The 22,080-nt window shown below is 39.5% G+C and overlaps 1 protein-coding gene across 2 annotated transcripts in view; it reads left to right on the forward strand.

Moving 5' to 3' along the window:
• PIK3C2G (phosphatidylinositol-4-phosphate 3-kinase catalytic subunit type 2 gamma) overlaps positions 1-22,080 on the forward strand; it is a 307,338-nt gene that overhangs the window by 127,570 nt on the left and 157,688 nt on the right. For both annotated transcript variants that reach the window (XM_068948368.1, XM_068948374.1), the window contains 3 exons: positions 3,699-3,769; positions 9,610-9,673; positions 14,407-14,529. In XM_068948368.1, coding sequence (XP_068804469.1) covers positions 3,699-3,769; positions 9,610-9,673; positions 14,407-14,529 — 258 coding nt within the window. The remainder of the gene's footprint in view (positions 1-3,698; positions 3,770-9,609; positions 9,674-14,406; positions 14,530-22,080) is intronic.

The following is a 22,080-nucleotide window of genomic DNA, read 5'->3' on the forward strand; positions in this document are numbered from 1 at the left end:
TGTTAGAAAACATTTGTTGTCTCAAAGAATTTGTGAAACTATAATTAATAACCTACAATAGGACTTAACCAGGAATGGTGACATTTTAAGATATGTTCAAGTGAATTATTGATCACCTCTTTATGATAACTGACATAGCTGTGAAAGCTTCAGGCCATGAGGTTACTTCAGGATACTAATAATAGCAAAGAATATTAACAGCTCAAGAGCGGACATAAGTCACAGACCCAAAGTTTTCATCCAGCTCCGGGCAATACTTGCGACAGGGCACTCGTATCAGAAAGGAAGGGTCCTGCTTGCAGACAGGAGCATGAGCAAGTCTGTCAGGCTCAGAGGAAGCCTAACGGAAGAGGCACAGGCAATGGTGCTCTGACAACTGCAATGTTTCATCTCGCTCTGGACCCAGCTCTTAGGGCAGCTGGGCATTCTTTCGGATGTTCTAACATCCACTTCAGCCACACTGAATTCAAGGATCTGAGGTAGTCTAGACTGATGTCATAAAGACTATTTGTTGTTTTTGGGTTTTTTTGTTTTTTTTTTTCCCCCCCGGAATCTTGCAGCTTGATTGGTTTTACAGGGTACTTGAAAAACACAGATTTAGAGATAATTTATGAAAAATAAATTTCTTTCCTTCTGAATTCATATAATAGAAAAAGATGGGAAAATAGTGCGTTCTTAAAAAGACAGGCACGGACCTTAAGACTTTTAGCATGCAAACAAGCTTTCTTCGTACAGCTCAGGCAGTGATATACGTGTGCAGCTACCATTTGGTTTTGTGAATTTTTTGCCCTTATGTAGGAGAATTTGCCTTGTGATCTGTAGGAACCTTTAGAGTTTTGAAATTTCAGATATGTTACTTTGTAGAAATCTCCACTAAGGATGTTGATAACTAATGTCACAGGAGAACATCAATATCTTTGGCAGTCATAGATAATCATCTCCTATATGTGTTTATGTGCTAAATGATTCACATATACCCAGCTTTTGCCATGCTCCATCAGAGCCCCTGAAGCTTCTGGGTTCCTTTCAATCACACATATCTGTAATTTTCTCTCTAAACTCCAGCGCTCCCTCCTTCAGTCAGTTTTGCATTGTTTCTAAGATCTTTATAAAAATGCAGGATGCGCTTTGCAGAGCATCTATGCTGCTCTTCTGTAGAGTATTGTGACTTTTAAAAAAAGGACGGGTTATTTTCTGGGAGTCAAGGTGCATGTGATGGACTGTTGCTCTGTCTAGAAGTAGCAAATCCAGACCATGATATTATAGAATGCAACTATGAAATATCTGGTACTATTTCCTTCCTGGAATGCACACTTCTGATTACAATAGTGGTACCGAAAGAAAATAGAAAGGGAGAAATTAGAAACTTCAGAATTGGGAGTAAAGGGGTTCTCAGCAATGTGAACTGCAGAGGGAAATACAGGTACCAGTGCATAACTTCACACCACTCTAAAGAGGGTGGCAAAACCAGAAAGTGGTATCAACAGAATTAAGATAAACGGAGAAAGCATTCAATTAAGCTCTTAAAAAAAAAAAAAAAAGTGATGGATTGTTGTATGGGTAGAAGACAGTTTTGAGCCTTGAGCTGAGAGAGAAAACTGCATTTATTAGCTCAGAGCCCTGGGAGCACAATTAGTGCTGCACTCAAGAAATTGGCATCCATAAGCTATTCTTGCCTATTTGTAGGAGCAGCTCCACAGGGTTGGAAGACAGATTCTGGAGTCGGCTGAGAAAAGAATATCTACTCCCAAATGAATCCTGTCTTCAAATACTCAGGCTGTCTACTGCTCTATGATAGCATTTAAGTCTCTCTCTTCAATGCTCTAAGATAAGGAGCAGAAGTGTCCTTGTAAGTTCAAATGCCAAGGCAAAGTGAAGCTTAGAGGTTCATTTTAAGATGCATACATTCAAGATTTAAGGCATGAGAACTTTCTTCTTGCCTTCACCCTCTTCCACTCCACTTGTCTTATTCATCTTTCACTTACTGCTGCTAAACAGATAGTAAATCTCTAGATGGAAATTCTTTACAGGTATCTAGCTCAAAAAGATTCTGCTGCTTAAATGGTGCTCTTGCAAAATCTCTGCGTAGCAATCTAAAGTAGAATTAGCTTGAATTAGTTCACCGGTGAATTAACATATTTAAACTGAATCTAGCAATATCAGAAACAAGTTGCTCAGGAATCTTTGCTTCAGACCACTACTGCACTTCAACTATGTAGAGAAAACTGCTGGTGTGGTCACAGTATTCTGAACTGATTTCAATATTTGAATTCACAAGCATTCAGAATAATATGAGAAGGGGTTTTTTTGGCACAGCAGGTAAAATCCTGGGTTTTTCCTTTGGAAAATACAATTTTTCTTCCAAATTCTGTCGAAGAGAAAAACAGCTGTAAAGTTGAAATATCATATTTCATCACTGAGGGATTATGCTGGTTTTTTTTTTTTTTTACAAAATTCTATTATTCTATTTATTGTGTGAAAGTTAAAACAGCAAAAATTAATAGAAGAGTTTCTTTTTTTTTTTTTCTTACTGAAATGCTTTACTTAAGGTAAAGCCATTTTCTTCCCTTCACAAAGAACTTGGAAGTTTCATTTGTTTAATCCTGTCTAAAATAGAGTCATTTTCCAGATTCTTCAAGCTCCCTAGCCAAATATAATTTCTGTCCTTTGCTTCACCTTTCAGCAGGCATATATTTTAGTTTAGTATGCATATGGATAGACTGACTATAGCCCTCTTGCCTAACCTATGTTCATCCCAGCCATCAGTGGCATTTCTAGAGAAACTGGGGAAAAAAATATTGTCTGGCATTTGTCCGAGCCACTGTGGAAGCAGAAGCTCTTCACCACTAAATGCCTGTATGATGTGCTACTCTCCTCCTTCCATTTTCTTATGTCATTCTTTTCTCTCCCTTCCCACCCAGGGTGATACCTGTTCATAACTGTCATTCCCTTGGTAATCAGAGCCAAGTGCGTTCAGGGCCATGCTTCTCACAGGCTCCTCAGTAACTTTTCCCCATGGGCTATAGGGATCAGGACTTAACTGTGAGTCAGAGATGAAGCAGATTTTTCACGACATGGTTGTACCTACGAGCTGGCAGTACGTGGCTGGCATAGACTGAGCTACCTCGGTGGGGTAGAAGGAGTTAAGGCATCAAAGGCAACAAATCCATGGGGTTGGAGAAGACACTACATCTGAAGGGGAGCAGGGGTTCTGGTCTGCAGAACATGCCAAACGAGACAAAATCGGGGGAGATAGGTGTCTTCGAAGAGGTTACAAAGCATGGTACAGATGTTCTTCATTCGTTCTTTCAGGAAACAAAGCAGCAGAGGGGTCGTGGATACGAAGTGATTTCTGCTTCATGTCTTGTGTATGTTGCTATGGCAGAAGGATGCCTAATGCTGTCTGTAACAAGAAAGCGGAGGCAGGACTTACTGAGGCCTGACTATAATCTTAATTCGTAATAAACTTGAATTTTATGTAGCAGAAGGAACTACTGTGATAATCTTCTGTCGCCACTTGTATAATACAAACCAGTATGATATGAGAGAGAGTCACCAAATAAAATCTCAGATCAACGATTTGAAAGGAAAGAGTTGCTAAAAGAATATGTTGACTTTGGAAAATACCAAGCAAATCTGTGCCATGTACATTCTTCATATCAGAGTACAGTATCTCATTATACATTTCTCTTCCACAGCATGAGGATGACCAAAGACAGTTCAATCTGAATCAGCTGTTGGAATATACTTGTGCTTGGAGACTGACTCGGTAAGAACATTAGTAGTTCGCAGTAGCTGTGTTTGTAATTGTTTGCGTTTGGAATGAGTATCCTGGCCCTACAGGACAGAATCCCAAGACCTACTAGGGACAGGGATGATACCAAAGAGAAAGAAAATCGGTTAGATGTTTAAAAGTTTTTTTTTTTTTTTTTTTTTTTGGCAGACCTTGCTGGTTGCTTGGCAAAAATTAATGGCCATTTGTAGATCTGTGTAATTTTTTTCCTGTTCTCTCCCTTTCATTCTTTGAAGGTTTCATTAGAGTTCTCATGTTTCACAGAGTTTCCTGGGGTTGAAGGATTCATGATTTTCAAGTGCATGTCACTCTTAAGGAGAGAATCTTAAGAGTACATACTGTAGAAACAGTGAGTTTAAACTTCGTTATGCCTGTGGTTTCACAGTTCAGTGTTTTTTTTTTTTTTTAATTGAAGCTAGTTGTGACAAGTTCTTAACTTAATATCTCTGACTTTAAAGCTAACCTATCATGGACAAGCACTTAAATGAGATGGATTCCTCATTCGGCTCTCATTATGTTCCATTTCATTTCCCTTTCTGCTTAGACAAAGAAGCTATTAACCGTTTTTTTAATGTTTTTCATCAACATATCATAAAGTACCACACCTGTTATTTACCAGATGGGGGAAAATAGAGAGGTAGAAACTTTTTGACTATCTGATGTTAACTGAGGACCCATCTGGTTTCCTGGGAGCATGGCCCAAACTTTCATTCTGATCCTTACTACAAAGGATCAAACCAATCATACAGTCTATACATGTACCACTCATTCACTGTTTTGTTTCTTGTGTTATAAAGTGTGTGACCTTTTCCATTGTAAAGAGAGTCTTCAGAAAGGATAGGTGAAAAAATTTGTTGAGTTTCAAATTAAGTGTGTGTCTCAAGATGTTTTCTGATCGTGTATGGCAATGAATAACTAATCGCATAGGCAATAAATAGTTTATTTCTTCACCTACAAGTTCAGTAAATGTCTCTTACTAAATACTGAAAAAGTAAAGGCATGAGCTGTGTTTGTGCACTTTTTCCTGCTTGTCCCATGGATTGTTGATGGATAGGAGAAAACAGTTTCCAGCAGTGGGGACACAAAAATACCTGTACTCAGGCTCTGCGCTCTCAAATTCATTTCTAAGTTAGTTGGAGGGAAAACAAGATTAATAGTTAAGTACCAAAGTTTGCTGACTATAATATGCAGAGTAGTAAAAACAGGAGCTGCCAGTGATGAATTGTGGAAGGACTTTACAATACTGAGTTGACTATGTGATAAAATGGCAGATGAGATTCTGTGAAGATAAATATAGATGGGAGGAAGCAATCTTAACATTACATATGTAATCATAGGCTCTTGTGTTGACTTTTGCCACCAGGAATGAGTTTTTGGGGTTATAAGAAATAATTCTGAATGTCAACTTTGGTGCACAGTGTGGCTGCCAGAAGGATGAAACAAACGGTGGAAATAATTATTACAAAAGGAATGAAAAACCAAAAAACTATGTTATGCCACAGTATAAATATATGTTACATATATATATATATATCTTGAGTACTGTGTGCAGTTCTGGTTCTCCATTTTGAATAGAATATAATACAATTGGAAAAAGTGAAGAGAAGGGGAGCAAGGATGATCAGAGGTATGAAATGCCTTCCATATGAAAAATAAATAAGTAACCTAAGATTCTTCGTTCTGATTAAGAGCTAGTAGAAGATGGGTATTTCATAGATGAGAAGTCTATGAAATTATGAGGAGCATAGAGAAAGTGCATAGAAAATGATTTTTTACTATATCTTGCAATGCAGGAATAAAGGAGCATCAAGTGAAAGTACTAGATTCAAAGCAGGCAAGAGGAGGCCTAATTAAGCATTGGAGATCCTTGCCATGACACATCAGGGATGATTAAAGCTTACATAGGTTCAAAAAGTAAGGAGGCGATCACAGAACAGATTGCACATGGGTGTGACCCTGGGGATAGCTCGTGTCAGGGACTGCTCTCTGCAGGCCGTGTCCACCTGACTGCGCCTTGCAGGGCTCCCTGCCCGAGTAGAGTCTTAGCATCCTTAGCAGCTGGGCTTGTACCCTCAGCGTCTCTGTTTGTGCTCAAGACTCGCTCTAGGGCATGCATTGCATGCCTTCCATGTCATGATACAGAAACTCTTCCTGTTATGTTGGGCATTTTGAACTGAAACCTCTTTTAAAGAGTGAAGAACCACATGCCCTAGTAGCACTGTAGACCTATAGGGGGCCAGGAGAAGACTCTCACTGGGTGTGATGCAGTATGCACACCACTGGTTCTCACTTATTACGGCTAGCTGCGAGTATTGTGAATGTAAGCCTTTCTGCACTCCTTCACATAGCCATCAAAAATCACTGCCTGGAACAAATTTCTTTAGCAATGTTCACATACTGATTTTCCCCATTAGATTCAACTAGTTTGAATTGAAAGCACTGGCACACTTCTGTTGAGAGAGGAGTTGAATTTGAAGCATAACCAAAGTTGTAATCAGGTGAGCTCTACAGTGAAGAAAAGCCCTTTTTCCTGTAAGTAGCTGCCATAGTGTTTTTTTTTTTTTTTTCTGTGGGTAGGTCAGTCAATAATACCACACATTGTCGTACCAGCTGTGTGAGACATAACAGGTGACATCTTTGTGTCTATTCTGCACTGGAAGGTATGTTTGCAGCATGTTATAATTTTATATCTAGGTGGAGCTGCAGTAGTCATGGAGAGGCAGTGGAATAGGCTCAACATAGGCTGTACAAATCTGCTTGACACATAGGAAGGCTGACAGATTACCTTCCCATGTTGTTGTGTCTTCAGAGCTGTGAGTATCTAGGTTAGCTGAATTAAATAGTGCTCAGGGTTGTCTATACGTACTGCAGTTATATTTCTGATTGTAGCATACAAACACCTCTGTCTTATTGAACATATTGATTGAGATGGTCACCATCTGCTTAGATCCAGTAGGGAAGGGAAAAGGATTGTTTCAGCTGGTTTGGGATTAAGTAAAAAGAAGGAATTGGAGCCTGACCTCTGGAGTACTAGATTTGCTGTTGCAGGCAAGCATATAACGAATGAAACCAGCAGCCCCTGCGTTGCTTCTCTCGCTGTTATTCATAGCTTGAAAATCAAACACAATGTAAATCTACAAGTATGTCAGCAGAACTGTACCCATTGTACCAGGGCTGAATTTGGCCCATAATCTCTGACATCAAGGTGCCAATAAATATGACACGGTAGCTAAGCTGACACTTGCAGTAAGGCAGAGGTTGTTGAGGCAGCTTGGTGATAAATGGCCCTTTGGAAAGGAAACCTGGCAACATTCCACAGGAGGTGCTGCTGCTGCTGCCAGGAAATTAAGAAATAAGTGCTGTAGGTGTTTGCTGTGTGTGACTATCTACTTTCTCCCATACAGACAAGTCAGGATCCAAGTCTGATTCTCCTAAGTTGTTGATGCTTTTCTTTTCAAAACTGTTCTACTCTATTTCCATGCTAAAAGATCCGAGGGATTTCTTCAGGACCCCCAAAGAAGCATCGAATGTTCATGGATTATTTAGCATTGCCGTATTTATGCACAGCTATCACAGATGTGCAAGTCTGTGGTGTTTGTGTATAAATATATAGGTATTATTAGTTATCTAGCAGCCAGAGATTCAGGATAGCATTGATAGAGAGATATTCTGATCACTGTAACAAGCTTTTGGGGTGTTTTTCTTATTTATTATATAAAATTATGGCTGCTTTATACAGAAAAGTCTCTAGGGTGGAATAAAATGATGGAAAATATGCTAATTTTTTGAATTAGTGTTATAACTTATGAAATTATCCTGAAACCTGCATTTAGGCCAAGCATGCTAATGAATATGCTTACATGTGTGCATAAAAGCAACAGGGAAAGCTCTTACGTTCAGAACTACTTTTGAGTTGGGCAATGTTATGAAAAAGACGTTGTGCCTGGAGAGTTGCTCAAAGCAAAGTAACAACTTGTATTAGCTATGACATAACAGGATTACAGGAGGAATTGCCAGGCAGCTTCTCAATACACAAACTGCCTGGTTAGATAAGGCTAGTGCAAAGTTGCAAATAAAAAATTGCAAAGGCAAAACCATTTGTAGGAGGAGCTGAATATTAGGCACCTATGGGGAAATGTACTCTGGTACTAACACCTGAAATTTCTCTATTCTTTGTAACGAATTTCAGTGGAGTAAGTATATTTCCTCCTCTTGACATACAAAACATAATAATCTAACCAGGTGCTATATAACCTGTATCCTGGACCATGGCTGCAACTCTGATCTCTGACTGCTCAGTTAGCCCAACTTAGAGACATGATCTATTGTTGATGCAAAAATTTACTATACAAATACTCCATTTACTCTGAAGCAAACAAATATCTGTGTGGTCTTCCGCTACTAGTCTGCAATGGCGGAAAATTCCTTCTAAGCCCTCTAAAGAGAAAAAACACCAGTGCAAAGGGAGAGTGGGAAATCTGGGAGAAAAATAATCAAGGAAAAAGTGATAAGAGTATAACAAACAAAAAACACCAAGGAAGGAGTGTAGACTGAAACTCCTCATTTTTCCTACAAGCATACATATTCCCTGACACCTACCACAAAGTACCATCAAGGCAATAAGGTGGCCATCTTACCAGCAAGTATGCTAGAGATTGTGTGGAAGTGAGAATTAAGGTTTCCCTGCCCTCAGCTGAGGATTCAGCCCTAGAAGAGGCTGTCAAAGGAAAATGAAGATGTATTCTTGAGCATAGTAACCATACCAGGGCCTCATAGGCACTTTTTTCCTTTTTTTCCAGCCCACAGGTAAATAGTAACTAGAATTTCACTGTGCAGAAAACACAATAGGATTAAAACCAGAAAGAGACACAAGTGCTCTTTAAAAAGTAAAACTCCAATTCTGGTTATCTGCTGGAGCCTTTGGTTCTAAAAGGATGACGTTTACAGCAGAAGCTTTGGTCGTGCAGTTCAATGTAGAGAGTTTTGTATTCCCATTCATAACCCCACTGAATTTAGTGAAGCTTTATGGAGGCACAGTAGTCTGCTTGTATAAACTTTATGGCAGTTTTTGTAACTGAAAGGTAGCATGGCACTACAGTGTGGCAGAGGTCTACATACAGGAGTAGTATCAGTTAAACCAGTTTTCACGGCTGGATCGAATGACAAAGAAAATAAATCCATAGCATGAGTAATAGTAGGTAAAGGCAGTCACTGAATTAGTTTGAAAACTAAACATCAGAAATGTAAATAAATGAAGTTGAATGATATCCGTAGCAATGGTGCCCCTTTTATTAATGCACGTTTTCATACTTGTGACTTAATATGGGCTTTTAAACTGTAGAGGTTTTCCAGATGTTTTCCAGATGTTTTACCTGATTCTCTGCAGCTTTGCAGTCTATGATAAAGTAGTTTGGGAAACAAGGCATTGTAGCATGTGGTTAAATCCGTCCTTCTTCAAGGTAATATTTAAGCATATGCTTAGCCTTAAAGAGTGAAATAAATAGGATCTGAGGTTAAATAGATACATTAGTAAGCCACTTACTGGAGTTCTTTCACCTGTGAAATGTGTACCCTCCAGGTCAAAGTAGAAGAATTTTACATACATACTTTATGTGGCAAATGACCACCAAAGAACTGTGGAGAACCAGGCCGAATGTTACATGAGGTCTACATAACCGCTTGTCTTTGTTTTATACCAACATAAAATCACTGACAGTTAAATTATTTTTGGTTTATACAATGTGAAAAAATAACACCTGTGCTCTTTATCCATTTGCTATTAATTTGATGTTGTTTTCTTTTTTTCCAATTTCCAGACAGAACCTTGTCTCAATTATTATGAAATACAGAGGTCAAGTGGAGTATCTATTGCAAAATGAGGTATTTGTTCTTAGTCTGTTATACCAGAAAAGCATTAACTTCCATATGAAAGATATCTAATTATTAATCTGTCTCAGATGCGATTAAAGAGGACTTTTAATTAAAGCTGTTTAACCTGACTTGGAAAGGGTATGAATTCTCTTAACAAAATTTGACTTGAGATTAAGAAAAAAGTGCTACCAATTTAAAATATCCAAGATGACTGTTTCATATTGTCAAGTAACCTGTAAAGAAAAGCAGGATCATTTTGTTTGACAGTTTAGTACTTGGAACTAACAGAAATAAAGTATACTATATGTAATGGCAAAAATTTTTCCTGATTTTTGCAAACCTACAAGCAAGGGTTTAACTATTTAGGATATATATTCAAGCATGAGATTATTTGCAGGGTTACATTTAGGCCGCAAAACTCGTAAGGGCTTTCTTTTAAAATATTTGGGACTGCTCCATGCTTTAAGGAAATCTTAGGAAACCTTCTCTGCTAACTAATGTTTTAGGCGGTATTCAAACTCAAAGGATAAATGCATATTTGGCTTGGAAGAAGCCAAATGGTTATTTGATTTGAGTTTCAGGTTGTGATACTAACTGACTTTCTAGAATTTGGAACTGGCAAGAAGACAGAGTTTTCTGATTAGGAAAATCAAAAAATACCAATGTAGTGGCATGAAGATACTCCAGTGCATCTATTCCAGCATATTTTAACTGATTATGCTAAAGTAGGAATTTTTTTGAAATGTAAGTTAAAACATAAAATTAGTATTTTGTTTCAGAAATCTGTCACCTGTATTGAAGTTCAGTTTTCATTCTTTCTGGATATTCTTGATATTTCTATTTTGAATAACCGGAAAGTGTATACACACACATACATGTTTACATACAGGTGTGTATATATGTATGTGTGCATACACATATGTACATATATGTATTAATTTATACATACAATTATACAATTATATTGATTATATTATTATTTATACAATGTATATGTGCATATATGTATTTAATACATATATGTGCATATATGTATTAAACCATGCAAACACACATTTATGTACAAATGTACACAAATGCATATGTAAATATATGTGTAAATAAATATATTTAGATAAAAATAGTCCATGTTTTTGTGTAAATGCTTGACACTTCTTTTGTAGAATGCACACAAATTTAAAATCTGTCAACTTGTGCCTAAAATTCTGGAGCAGGGCTCTGATTCTGATATTGTGTAGGCATTCATTGAAATTTCCTTCTGTGAGCAACCTCTCAAAGGGGACTATTTAGTGCGTAAAATGTGATGGAGGTATAACCATTGGGAAAATTGAAGTCTCCAAACTCGAAAGTGTGTATATATATGTGTGTGTGTGTGTATATGTGTATGTATGTATGTATATACTGCTTTACTGAAGAAGACCCATGAGTTTGCTTACTCACATTCACTTGAAATGTTGGAGTCTAAAGTAAAAAGATTCCAAATTCAAAGGGAGCTATATTCTCAAAATTAATGAGGCATTACAGTCCACCCTTTGCAATCAACACTAGGTGGATATTCCTCAGTCCTATAATGGAGCTCTCTTAAATTTGTTTTTGCTAAAGATTTTTATGCTGAGTAGGCAGGCAATTACTTGAGATCGTTAACTTATTTATAAAGGGAAGACAGGACACTTCTGAAATATTCATGCCATACAACAAACGTGTGTTTTACTCTAGAGCTAAATTTCTCTGTAGTTAATAATATTTTTTTTGTTTTAACAAGGTCTTGTCTGCCCAGGGACACTGAGAAAAGGGCATGTGAATTGATTAAAAGAGCAGGGTTGTAAGTTAATGTTACAGGTTAAATAACCATGCACTTGTTTTCATTCAGAAGAATTATAATGTATGGAGTTTTTTCAAGCCTGTAATACTAAGAACTAGTGATACTGGTTTGCTTTAATAAATGGCTTGAAAAATTATGGAGCTGTAATGTATAAGTTATAATCATGAATTAAGAGTAACGGAAGCAAACAAGAAAATGAAAGCGCTTGAGTCAGTCTCTGAACCCTAAATTGTTCATTTGTTTTCCATAAAGTCTGATTAGATCAAATTAAGAAGGTTTTAAATTGGGATATCTGTAATTGCCCCCCGCCATCGCGAGGTTAGGTAGGAGTAATTCTGTTGATTTTTCAAAACTGGCACTCACAACAGTGGGAGAGTCAAGACCCTTCTTCTGATCCACCACAATCCACTCAGCACACACGGAGCTTTAGGCCGGGGAGAGTTACCCACATGTACTAACTTAAGTACACATATACCTGCTTAAATTCTGTGCTCAACTGGGACTTCCTTTAGCATACAGTTTTAATCTGGCAGGTCTTGAGATCCTCCATTTAAAACAAAAATCAGTCATTTATTAGCACATTTATCTATGTACTACCAAATGCGCTCATTCATGGGTGTCTGTTAAAAATTCTTGGGGATACTGATTCCTGATTTCTCACTTCCATGGCAAACCCACTGTCCTTATTATTAATAATGACTAATAAATGGCAAACTCATTTTGTGATAGATAATAGCTTTACAAAATGAAAAGGCAAACAAAGGAAAAAACATTTGGCACAAGGGGAGGGATTGATGCTGTTGGGGTTGAAAAGTATAGGATTTTCTTAAAGAGCATGTGCAGTCAGACAACTAGCCGTTCTGATTGTTCTGATAATCATTCAACATGTACTTCATTTTTAAATCTACTCAAAATGTACCATTTAAGAAAACTTTTTAATTTGTGCAGTGTAGAAGAAAAGATTTTAATTTTTGTAGTGTAGGAGTGGACTGTAGAAATTCTAGAATGAAGTACTATTTTTATCATATAAGTAATTTAAACACCAAAATATCCTTCAAAGGTTCTGCTGGTATTTAAATATGTAGGGGAAAAACAAGTTACACAGCATGTTGACTATATTCATTTTCGATTTTTAAGAAACTTTTCTGTCCTGCTGTATAGCTACTGCTCTGTTCAAGGATTACCCTCGTATGTCTCTAATGCTAGCATGCTACTCAGAGGCAGCTTTCCCTGTGTATGTCATTTTATAGACATAAAATCCCTCGTGCTAATGTTCCATATCCACATATGAAGAAAAACATTGAGTTAAAATTAAAATTAGTTAACAGTTTTATTTAAATTTTTCATTACAAAAATGTGTGTGTGTAGATACATATACATTTTTACATGGGCTAATTTACTGTGCATATTCTGTGCACTGCATATTCTGCATTTACTGTGTATATTCTTCATAACTGCACAGTAAACCAGCTTTTATAATTATTTGATTTTGTCATTATTATAGGTGGTAACAAAGCCGTCCCATTTTTAGAACTTCCTACTTTTATTGGCAATATATATGTGCGTGGAGAGGAAATTCTGCAGGAGTTCAATTTAAAAATCCAGGCGGTAGGGAAGAAATACGAGAGAGGAAAATGCACTGCTTGCAAGTTGCCAGAAGGGTGAGTCAGGTTCAGGCTGAAGAAAGGTCCAAAGTTCTCAAGCCTTTTCCTTTCTCTCCAATACCTGGAATATGAAAAGGTTTTGCTGTTTTTAATTGTATTTACAAAAATCAACTTACGTTTAAAAGAATTCTGACCATTAAATATTTGAGGATATTTTATCTAATTTACTCCTGCTTTAGTTTTACTCAAGGCAGTTAAACATGGTACCAGTCAACTCAACACATTTTTATATTTACTTATTTTAGTGACAGGTATTAGCCTTCTCAGTACGGATTGGTTATAGATCTTAAGCTTGAAAATAGAAAGTTCATCTTAGTGCAATTTTCTTTCTTAGACATGGAAATAGATGAGCTACAGAAATGGTTTTATCAGTACACCGACATGCTGTAGCTCACTGAAAGGAACAGTTATCAGTACAGAAACATGGAAAATATGTAATAGAGGAGCTTCTGCTTGTACAGGGAATTTATTTTAAGCTTTAAGGAAGTCATATACAGGCACAGGAAACCTATGAAGTTTTTTTTTTTTAATGTATTATTTTCCGAAATATAGGATATTTGATATTTAAGGTGCTGGCACTTTCCTTCCTTTAGGACTCAAATTTTGTTCTTAAATTGTCCATATTTACCTGAAATGATTCATCTAGGGAATTTTTTAAATGGTAATATTTAAAAATCTATGTTTATTATCAATATGATTTAGTAGTTTGAAAATATGTATATATAATTTTTTTTTGAAGAAGAAAAGCTGGTTGCAAAGTACTCAATCCACAGGTGTCAGATTGTGCTGCCTCCCACACCACTACTTTTAGGAGGAAAATGACTCTCTGCCATCTCTCACTGATGTAGGAGGGAGACGATAGCAGGGATAAATTCATAGTTGCATAAAAGCCTCAGAACATTTGTGAATCATTTGGGTTCAAGATTCCTCAGAGGTTCCTTTACAATGCTTCTGCACTTCAACATTTTGCCTCAGTATCAGTGTTAAAGACTAACTGTGGCAGTTTTCAGCAAAGCAGATTTCTTAGAAGATGCTTGGGCTTTGACAAAAATTATGCTTTCCTTAGGAGACTAATGATCACTAGCAATCTCAATATATATCAGCCATCTCAGATTTATGCATTATGTGTTTGAGTTTTGAATGAGGAGGTGTAGATATGATTTTCTGCATGCTCACTATTATCAAGTTTATGGTAAGGTGTTTCTATTAAATAGTATATGTCTGTTTTTGTGTTTTTCTTTCTCTGCCATCAACAGCATGGAGCGGATAATGTGATTGAAGCAGCTAAAGCAATCTGCAGTGCCCTCTGTTTTGTGGAAACCAGAGCCATTACTGATGCAGTCAAGAAACTCCGTGCAGTGCCATTGGCAAAAGCACAGGTAAAGGGTGCACTGAAGCCTTTGTAAGGCTGCCTTGACAAGCTGATATCCGGTTTTCTCTTTTAAACTCGAGCTTAAGTAGGTGTCATTCATGTTCTGATTGATCAAGGTGATAGGCCCTCATACTGTCTTACTGCTCATTTCCTCTGTGAGAGCACAGCTAACAGAGGCAGCGAACAGACACAGCAGTTTGTGCAGCAGTGTCTGGGCTCTGCTTGGGCCTTTTGTGGACCTTGTTAGAAGTTTTGGAGGCTTCCTGGGGACTCCTGGGGAACTAGACGGTGCTTGTCGCTAGTAGGAAAGGAGAGCTAGGCAAGGACAACTGCAGGAGGCCTTAACTTCTCCTGGGAAGCTCTAGCTAGGTGTGGCTGCTGCTAACGAGCTCCCTTGGTTGCCCCTGATTAGAGGGAGTAGGAGGCCTTTGATCCAGGTGGCTGCACCCTGTGAGTCCCTGCTAGGCAGAGGCCTATATAAGAGCCAGGCCTAGAGTGCAGCTAACAGAAGTAGTAGTTTGTGCGGAAGGGCACCAGAGGGCACCTGCATTTCTTGTAGTAGTGTGTGCTTCCTCAGGTATGGTCATGACATTCTGCAGAGCATGTTCCCCAGTGGCTGTTGGAGTTGCTACATCAGCTGTGTCTGAGGCTTCAACCCAGACAGACCCTCAGACAGCAGATGCAGCTCTGCAGGTGTCAGGCTGCAGGGAGTGCCTAGGGCCTCTCCGTGAGGCCTGGGCTGATAGCCAGCTCTCCTGTGTGAGGTGTGCTGTGGTTGATCGGTTATATCGCTAGATAAAGGAGTTACGGGAGGAAGTCAGTAGGCTGCGTACCATCCGAGAAGACGAGCAAGAGATAGACAGGGTATTCTCGGAGACCGTGCAGCTCCAGGAGTCCCCACTCACCACTGCAGCGGAGTTGTCGGAGGGCTCTGTACCGTGTGTGACGGTGCATCATAACGCTGTTGAAGAAGGCTGGAAACTGGTCACTTCTTGTAGAAGGAGAAAGGCTCTTGTTCCTCCTGAAGACCTGCCTTTGAGGAACAAGTTTAGTGCCCTCCAGGCTGAGGAGGAGCTGGGCGTAGCTTCAAGGGAAGCTACTGGCCTGACAGACCTGTGCCATGCAGGAACAGCCAGAAGAAGCAGCGAGTGATTGTTGTGGGTGACTCCCTGCTGCAGGGGACAGAGGCACCTATCTGCCAACCTGACCTCTTGTCCGGAGAGGTTTGCTGCCTGCCAGGAGCTCGAATAAGCGATGTCCTGGAAAGACTGCCAAGGTTTGTCCATGCATCGGACTACTACCCTCTGCTGTTCTTCCGTGTGGGCACTAATGACACCAAGGGCAAATTGGATACCATCAAACAGGATTTCAGAGCTCTGGGGATGGTGGTCAAGGGTCTGGGAGCCCAGGTCATTTTCTCCTCGATCCTGCCTGTGAGGGGAAAGGATGGGAGGAGGAGTAGACAGATTTTCCAAGTTAACAACTGGCTGTGCCACTGGTGTTGGCAGCAGGGTTTTGGTTTCTATGACCATGGTGCCCTGTCTGAAGATTGAAAGCTGATGGAGAGAGATGGGATCCAGCTTACCAAGCAGGGCACACGTGTCTTTGCCAACAGGTTGGCCAGCCTGGTGAGGAGGAATGTTACAGAGTGGAATGTTACAGAGACCACTTATGCAAACCTGACATCCACAAATCCATGGGCCCTGATGGGATGCACCCACGAGTGCTGAGGGAGCTGGTGGATGTTATTGCTAGGCCACTCTCCATCATCTTGGAAAGGTCCTGGAAAACAGGAGAGGTGCCTGAAGACTGGAAACCAATGTCACCCCAGTCTTCAAAAAGGGCAAGAAGGAGGAGCCAGGAAACTACAGGCCAGTCAGCCTCACCTCCATCCCTGGAAAGGTGATGGAACAGCTCCTCCTGGAGGTCCTCACTAAGCATGTGGAGGACAAGAAGGTGATCAGGAGTAGTCAGCATGGATTCACCAAAGGGAAATCATGCTTGACCAATCTGATAGCCTTCTGTGATGGGATGACTGGCTGGGTAGATGAGGGGAGAGCAGTGGATGCTGTCTACCTGGACTTCAGCAAGGCTTTTGACACTGTCTCCCATCACATCCTCCTAGGTAAGCTCAGGAAGTGTGGGTGGGATGGGTGGACAGTGAGGTGGATCGAGAACTGGCTAGATGGCCAAGCTCATAGAGCCTAGTTGGAGGCCTGTAGTTAGTGGTGTCCCCCAGGGGTCAGTACTGGGCCCAGTCTTGTTTAACGTATTCCTCAATGACCTGGAGGAAGGGACAGAGTGCACCCTCAGCAAGTTTGCTGATGATACTAAACTGGGAGGAGAAGCTAACACACCAGAAGGCTGTGCTGCCATTCAGAGAGACCTGGACAGGCTGGGGATTTGGGCAGAGAGGAACCTCATGAAGTTTAATAAAGGCAAGTGCAGGGTCCTGCACCTAGGCAGGAACAATCCCATGCACCAGGACAGGCTGGGGGTTGACCTGCTGGAAAGTAGCTCTGCCGAGAAGGACCTGGGAGTGCTGGTGGACAACAAGTTAAACATGAGGCAGCAGTGTGCCCTTGTGGCCAAGAAGGCCAATGGTATGCTGGGGTGCATTAGGCAGAGTGTTGCCAGCAGGTGGAGGGAGGTGATCCTGCCCCTCTCCTCAGCCCTGGTGAGGCCTCCCCTGGAGTACTGTGTCCAGTTCTGGGCTCCCCAGTACAAGAGAGACATGGCACTGCTGGAGAGAGTCCAGCAGAGGGCTACAAAGATGATGAAGGGCCTGGAGCATCTCTCCTCTGAAGAAAGGCTGAGAGAGCTGGGCTTGTTTAGCCTGGAGAAGAGAAGACTGAGAGGTGATCTCATCAATGCGTACAAATATCTAAAGGGAGGATGTCAAGAGGATAGGGCCAGACTCTCCCCATGGTGCCCAGTGACAGGACAAGAGGCAATGGGCAGAAACTGAAACACAGAAAGTTCCGTCTGAACCTGAGAAAAAACTTCTTTCCTGAGAGGGTGACAGAGCACTGGCACAGGTTGCCCAGAGAGGTGGTGGAGTCTCCTTGGAGATATTCAAAACCCACCTGGACACGATCCTGGGCAATGTACTCTAGATGACCCTGCCTGAGCAGGGGGGTTGGACTAGATGATGTTCAGAGGTCCTTTCCAACCTTGGCCATTCTGTGAAATATTAGGAAGAGGCAGTAAAAAAAGAGAAAAGATTGTGGACAGCGTGTGACAAGTGAAATAGCAGAGGACTTGTCCTGTGGTTAACTCTAACTAATAAATTCCTATTGTTGTTCTTTCTAATTTCCACCAAGTGTACAAGTCTCAGCTTTACCACACCAAATATTATCCAAATCATGACATTTCCAATTTCTTCCATAAATGACTTGTTTAAATTATAAGTTTTTAAGACAGAAGTTCCTCTGTTATTTGTGTAGAGAAAGTCTGGCTTAATATAATTTTGATTTTAGCTGGAATCCTCACTGTAAAAAGATTGAAAGAGCTTTCCAAAGGTTACTGTAAAAATGTGAACTGAGACTTTGGAGGGCAGTTTTTGTTTTCAGTTTTACCATCAGCCATTTTACTATGACCTTGGACAAGTCACTAAGGACCTGATTTACAGAGATTCTGAGCACCTAAAAATTCATTTGAAGTCAGCATCTTGGAAATATAGGTGCTCAGCACATCTGAAAATCAAGCCATTAATCACTCGGATTTAGTGTGATATAACCTTAAGTCATGCTAATTTTTTCCCATTGTAATGAAATTCCTCTTCAAACTTTTAAAAAGTTTAATAAGATACTAAGTTTTTTTTTTTTTTTTCCCTTTCTTATATGGTCTCTATCTTACCATTCTTTCTCAATTTTATTTAAAAAATGATGCCAAACTGAGCAAGCTGCTTGCTTCCTCAAGCCATAGCCTGCTTACAAATACTATTATTCTTTCTCTCAGTGGATTTAAGTCCATGGCTTGTGGTATGTGTGTAAGAACACTTAGCACAGAGAAGGAAACATTGGGTTTAGTAGTGTTAATTGGATTAACTAGTGAGTGTTAATGAGAAAGATGCTCAGCTACCTAAAAGGAATTTTTAAATATGGCTGATAGGCAGTTTGAGGTCACAGACCTTAGACTGGAGAAAGCTAACATAGTTCTGTTCTTGACATTTCTCAAGCCATAAGAGTGGCATATAGCAAGCTAATTATATACTGTCATTTATATAAACTCACTCTTGACAGGTTATTAACGCTCATATAGTCAGCATTTTTACAGGGGCAAACTTCTTCCTGGGAGGTGAAAAGACTCACCGGAGAGCAGAAAGTATGTCAGTCGAACAGATTTAGGCAATGTTCAAAAAAAATCTCTTTTCTTAAATCTCTGCGTTATTAACCTCTGTTCATTCCTCTTACACATGTGGTAGTATGGCAGTACCTTCCAACTTAGATATAGTACAGGACCCAAGTGGAAAAGCTCTAGAAGATCTCTTGCAGCACTCTGGAGGTCTGGCTTGTAAGCAAATCCCAGAACCATGTTTCTGGAACAGGGGATGCTAAAGTCACAGAGCAGACGTTGCTACATAGCCATGGATGGAACCAGTTAGGCCATTCTGGAATTAGTTATATGGGTGCTATCCCTCCGAAATCTGGAGTATTGCATGTTTTCTCAAGTCAGATGAAAGATAGGCAAGTATTGTTAAAGACAGAGTTGTAAGAAACAACACAGCTCTGTTTCTTGTTGTTGTTGCTCCTAAGAGCTGACCAGCTGTTGCACTTGAGCTTTTCCACTTGCTGTCCTTCTAGGTCATGGCTCACTGTATGTCTTGCTTGTATACCATCCTAAATACTTGTATGTGCACTTCAGCATTCATTATCAGAAATGACTGTTCTGGGGAACTTACAGTATAAATGGATCTGTGACAGTAAACATTTTATCTGGCATGTCTTGATTTAAATGGAAATAAGAGTATTTCCGTTTAAAAAATGTTCTCTTTGTGTTTTAGAGAACAAATGTAACAGAGAGAGAGATAAAAGAAATAACAAGGGCTTCACATGATTTCCCCTTCAGTTAAACACCGTCTGTCCTGAGAGACATCAGGCAGATCAGCATCTTCCCCTTGAGAAAAGTATGTTGTCAACCTAGAATCTTTTTAAAAAACTCGGTCCTATAAAAAGATGGAGGGGACAGTAACAGAATACTCTCTCCTTTAGGAAAGAATCAAAGCAGAGGTAAAGTACTGGGACTAATTTGTTAAAGATCTTTTGTGGAATGAAGGGGAATTATTTTAGTGTATTTTCTTTATGAGTGTTCAGCTTAAGTCTGTGAACCCAACATGTGAGTTGCCTCCTAACTCCTGCCTGGTTTATGCTTCCTGAGCATGCCTGAGTCCATTTTCAGTTCCGCCCTCTCTGAATGCCAGCAGGGAGGTAGACACAGCGGTCAAAGAGACAAATCAGCAGCCCAATTAGTGTGGCCTGTCCAGAGCAATAGAGAACCTCACTCTTTGTGCCTTAAAGAATAGGGTGATGGGATTAAAAAAAAAAAAAAAAGTGCAGTTCTTATTTCTTGAATCCAATGTTTCTGTTATGTTTACATGTTTCTTTCTCTTCTGAGTCACTGTCATACAAATACTGCTTTAATTTTAAAGAAGAAATGATTATTACTAGACAAATAATTGAATTATGAGCTGATCTATTCTGTTGTAAAAACCCTGCTCTAAGTGTTCCCGGGTAGTCATTGCTCATTCTCCAACACTGTGTCCTCTTTACAGCTCTCTTGTATAGCCCCTTTCCAATATATCCAGCTTCTTCTGAACCAACTTCTATGTATTTCCTATCACAGAGGGAAAAATAATACTCTTTCTTTTTTTCTGTCTTACCTATTGAAATTATAAGCTCTTCAGAGAAAGGAACACCACCTCTTTTCTATACGTACAGGACCCAGCATAGTGGAGTACTGGTCCTGGCTGGAATCTCCAGAGGCTGCAAATGATAAGCAGTGATGATGGTGTTTGCTCATCTGTAATGAGTGAAATGATACTGTTTCTGAATACCCTCCACTGAACGTTAAGAAGATTCTGTTATGATGGAATATTTTATTACTTGCCTTAAAATATTTTTCTATCCTAGTATTCACATAAGAAACTGCTTGTCTCCACATTTCTTTTGGAGAATACTGACTAGATTGTTACCCATTTTTCAAAGAAATACAGTTTTAAGTTACTGAGTTTTCTGTTCTTTCAACATTTCCTTTCAGGCTTGGTTAGCTGAACTAGTTGTCTGTCCCTGGAAGCCTTCCTGTAAAGGCTGTCTGTGACCCTGACTAACACCCCTCCCCTGCCTTACTCCTTCCTGGTGAAGCAGACCTGATTAACAACTGATTTCAAAAAAAGGTGGAGGGAGCAGAGGAAGACGGAAGTCAAACTGTTCGTGCACCAGCAAATACTGTTGCTGCTGCTGCTTGCTTCTTATTCCTTTGAGAAATAAATGCTAGGACAGTCGAGTAGACTTCAGCCATCCAGAAAAAAGTTCAGGTTTGCTTTTATGAAGAGCTTTATCCTGCTCAGCAGCAGTTGAACTATAAATGTCATAAAAGTAGTAAAATAGATTTCTGCGTGCCCTGTAACTCAAACGCTATTCTATTTTATGAAAATAAAAAATATACATTTTATGTAAATACCTCATGTATAAGAAAGTATATAAATATAGCAAGATTTTATCTCTGTTTATCAGTGTTATACAAAGACTATGGACCAACTCTTCACCTTATGTAATTTGACTTATGTCTGTATTAACACGTGTAGTCAGAATTATTATTCGACAATTGGATGTTCAATGGAGTACCAGCTCCTCCACACCTTTTTTCAAGTTAAACTCATATTGAAGTGTAGGGGCATTTTGTATGAATTAGAATTCTGGCTCCGTTGTGCTTTTGTGAGTACTGGTGAAATAATTAAATCCTATGATATTAGCTTATCTTGTCAGTCTGCTTGAAGTGTTTCTATTATGCTCATCAGCTTAGCACCCCTAAGACTTTCTGTTATGATGGAAGTGAGGAAAGCTATCTAACTGCTACAGGGATAACCCTTTTTCAGACAAATTACTTACTCCACAACTGAATTGAAATTTTTGAGGCTACCTGTTACATCTCAAATGCTGCAGCATTGCACATCAGGTAAGGGAGAAATGGCAGAAGAAAAGTTGCAACTGCTTTTTCGCCGTGGTTTCCTGATGCTTTAGTGTAATGTATGGTGCGGTTTTGTGTGGTATACCTTTTAACATATCTGCTTGGCAAGCTCCATGTGTACGTTATGCCTCAAGGAAATTGATGCTTCTTCCTTCCAGTATAAATTACATAGGGTGCAATATATGCGTATGTGTACTCATCTATGCATGTGTGTGTGCATACTTTTTCAAAAATCTCAATCTCTCTACAATTCTAGTATTATGCAAAAAAATAGGAAAAGAAAAAAAAGGGATTTTCTTCCAATCTCCTTTGTTTAATTAAACTACCTTCAGTGCCTACTTACTGGCTCCTCACTGCCAGTACTGTGAAG

The sequence above is a fragment of the Struthio camelus genome, chromosome 1 (genome assembly GCF_040807025.1).
Source record: "Struthio camelus isolate bStrCam1 chromosome 1, bStrCam1.hap1, whole genome shotgun sequence".
NCBI lineage: Eukaryota > Metazoa > Chordata > Aves > Struthioniformes > Struthionidae > Struthio > Struthio camelus.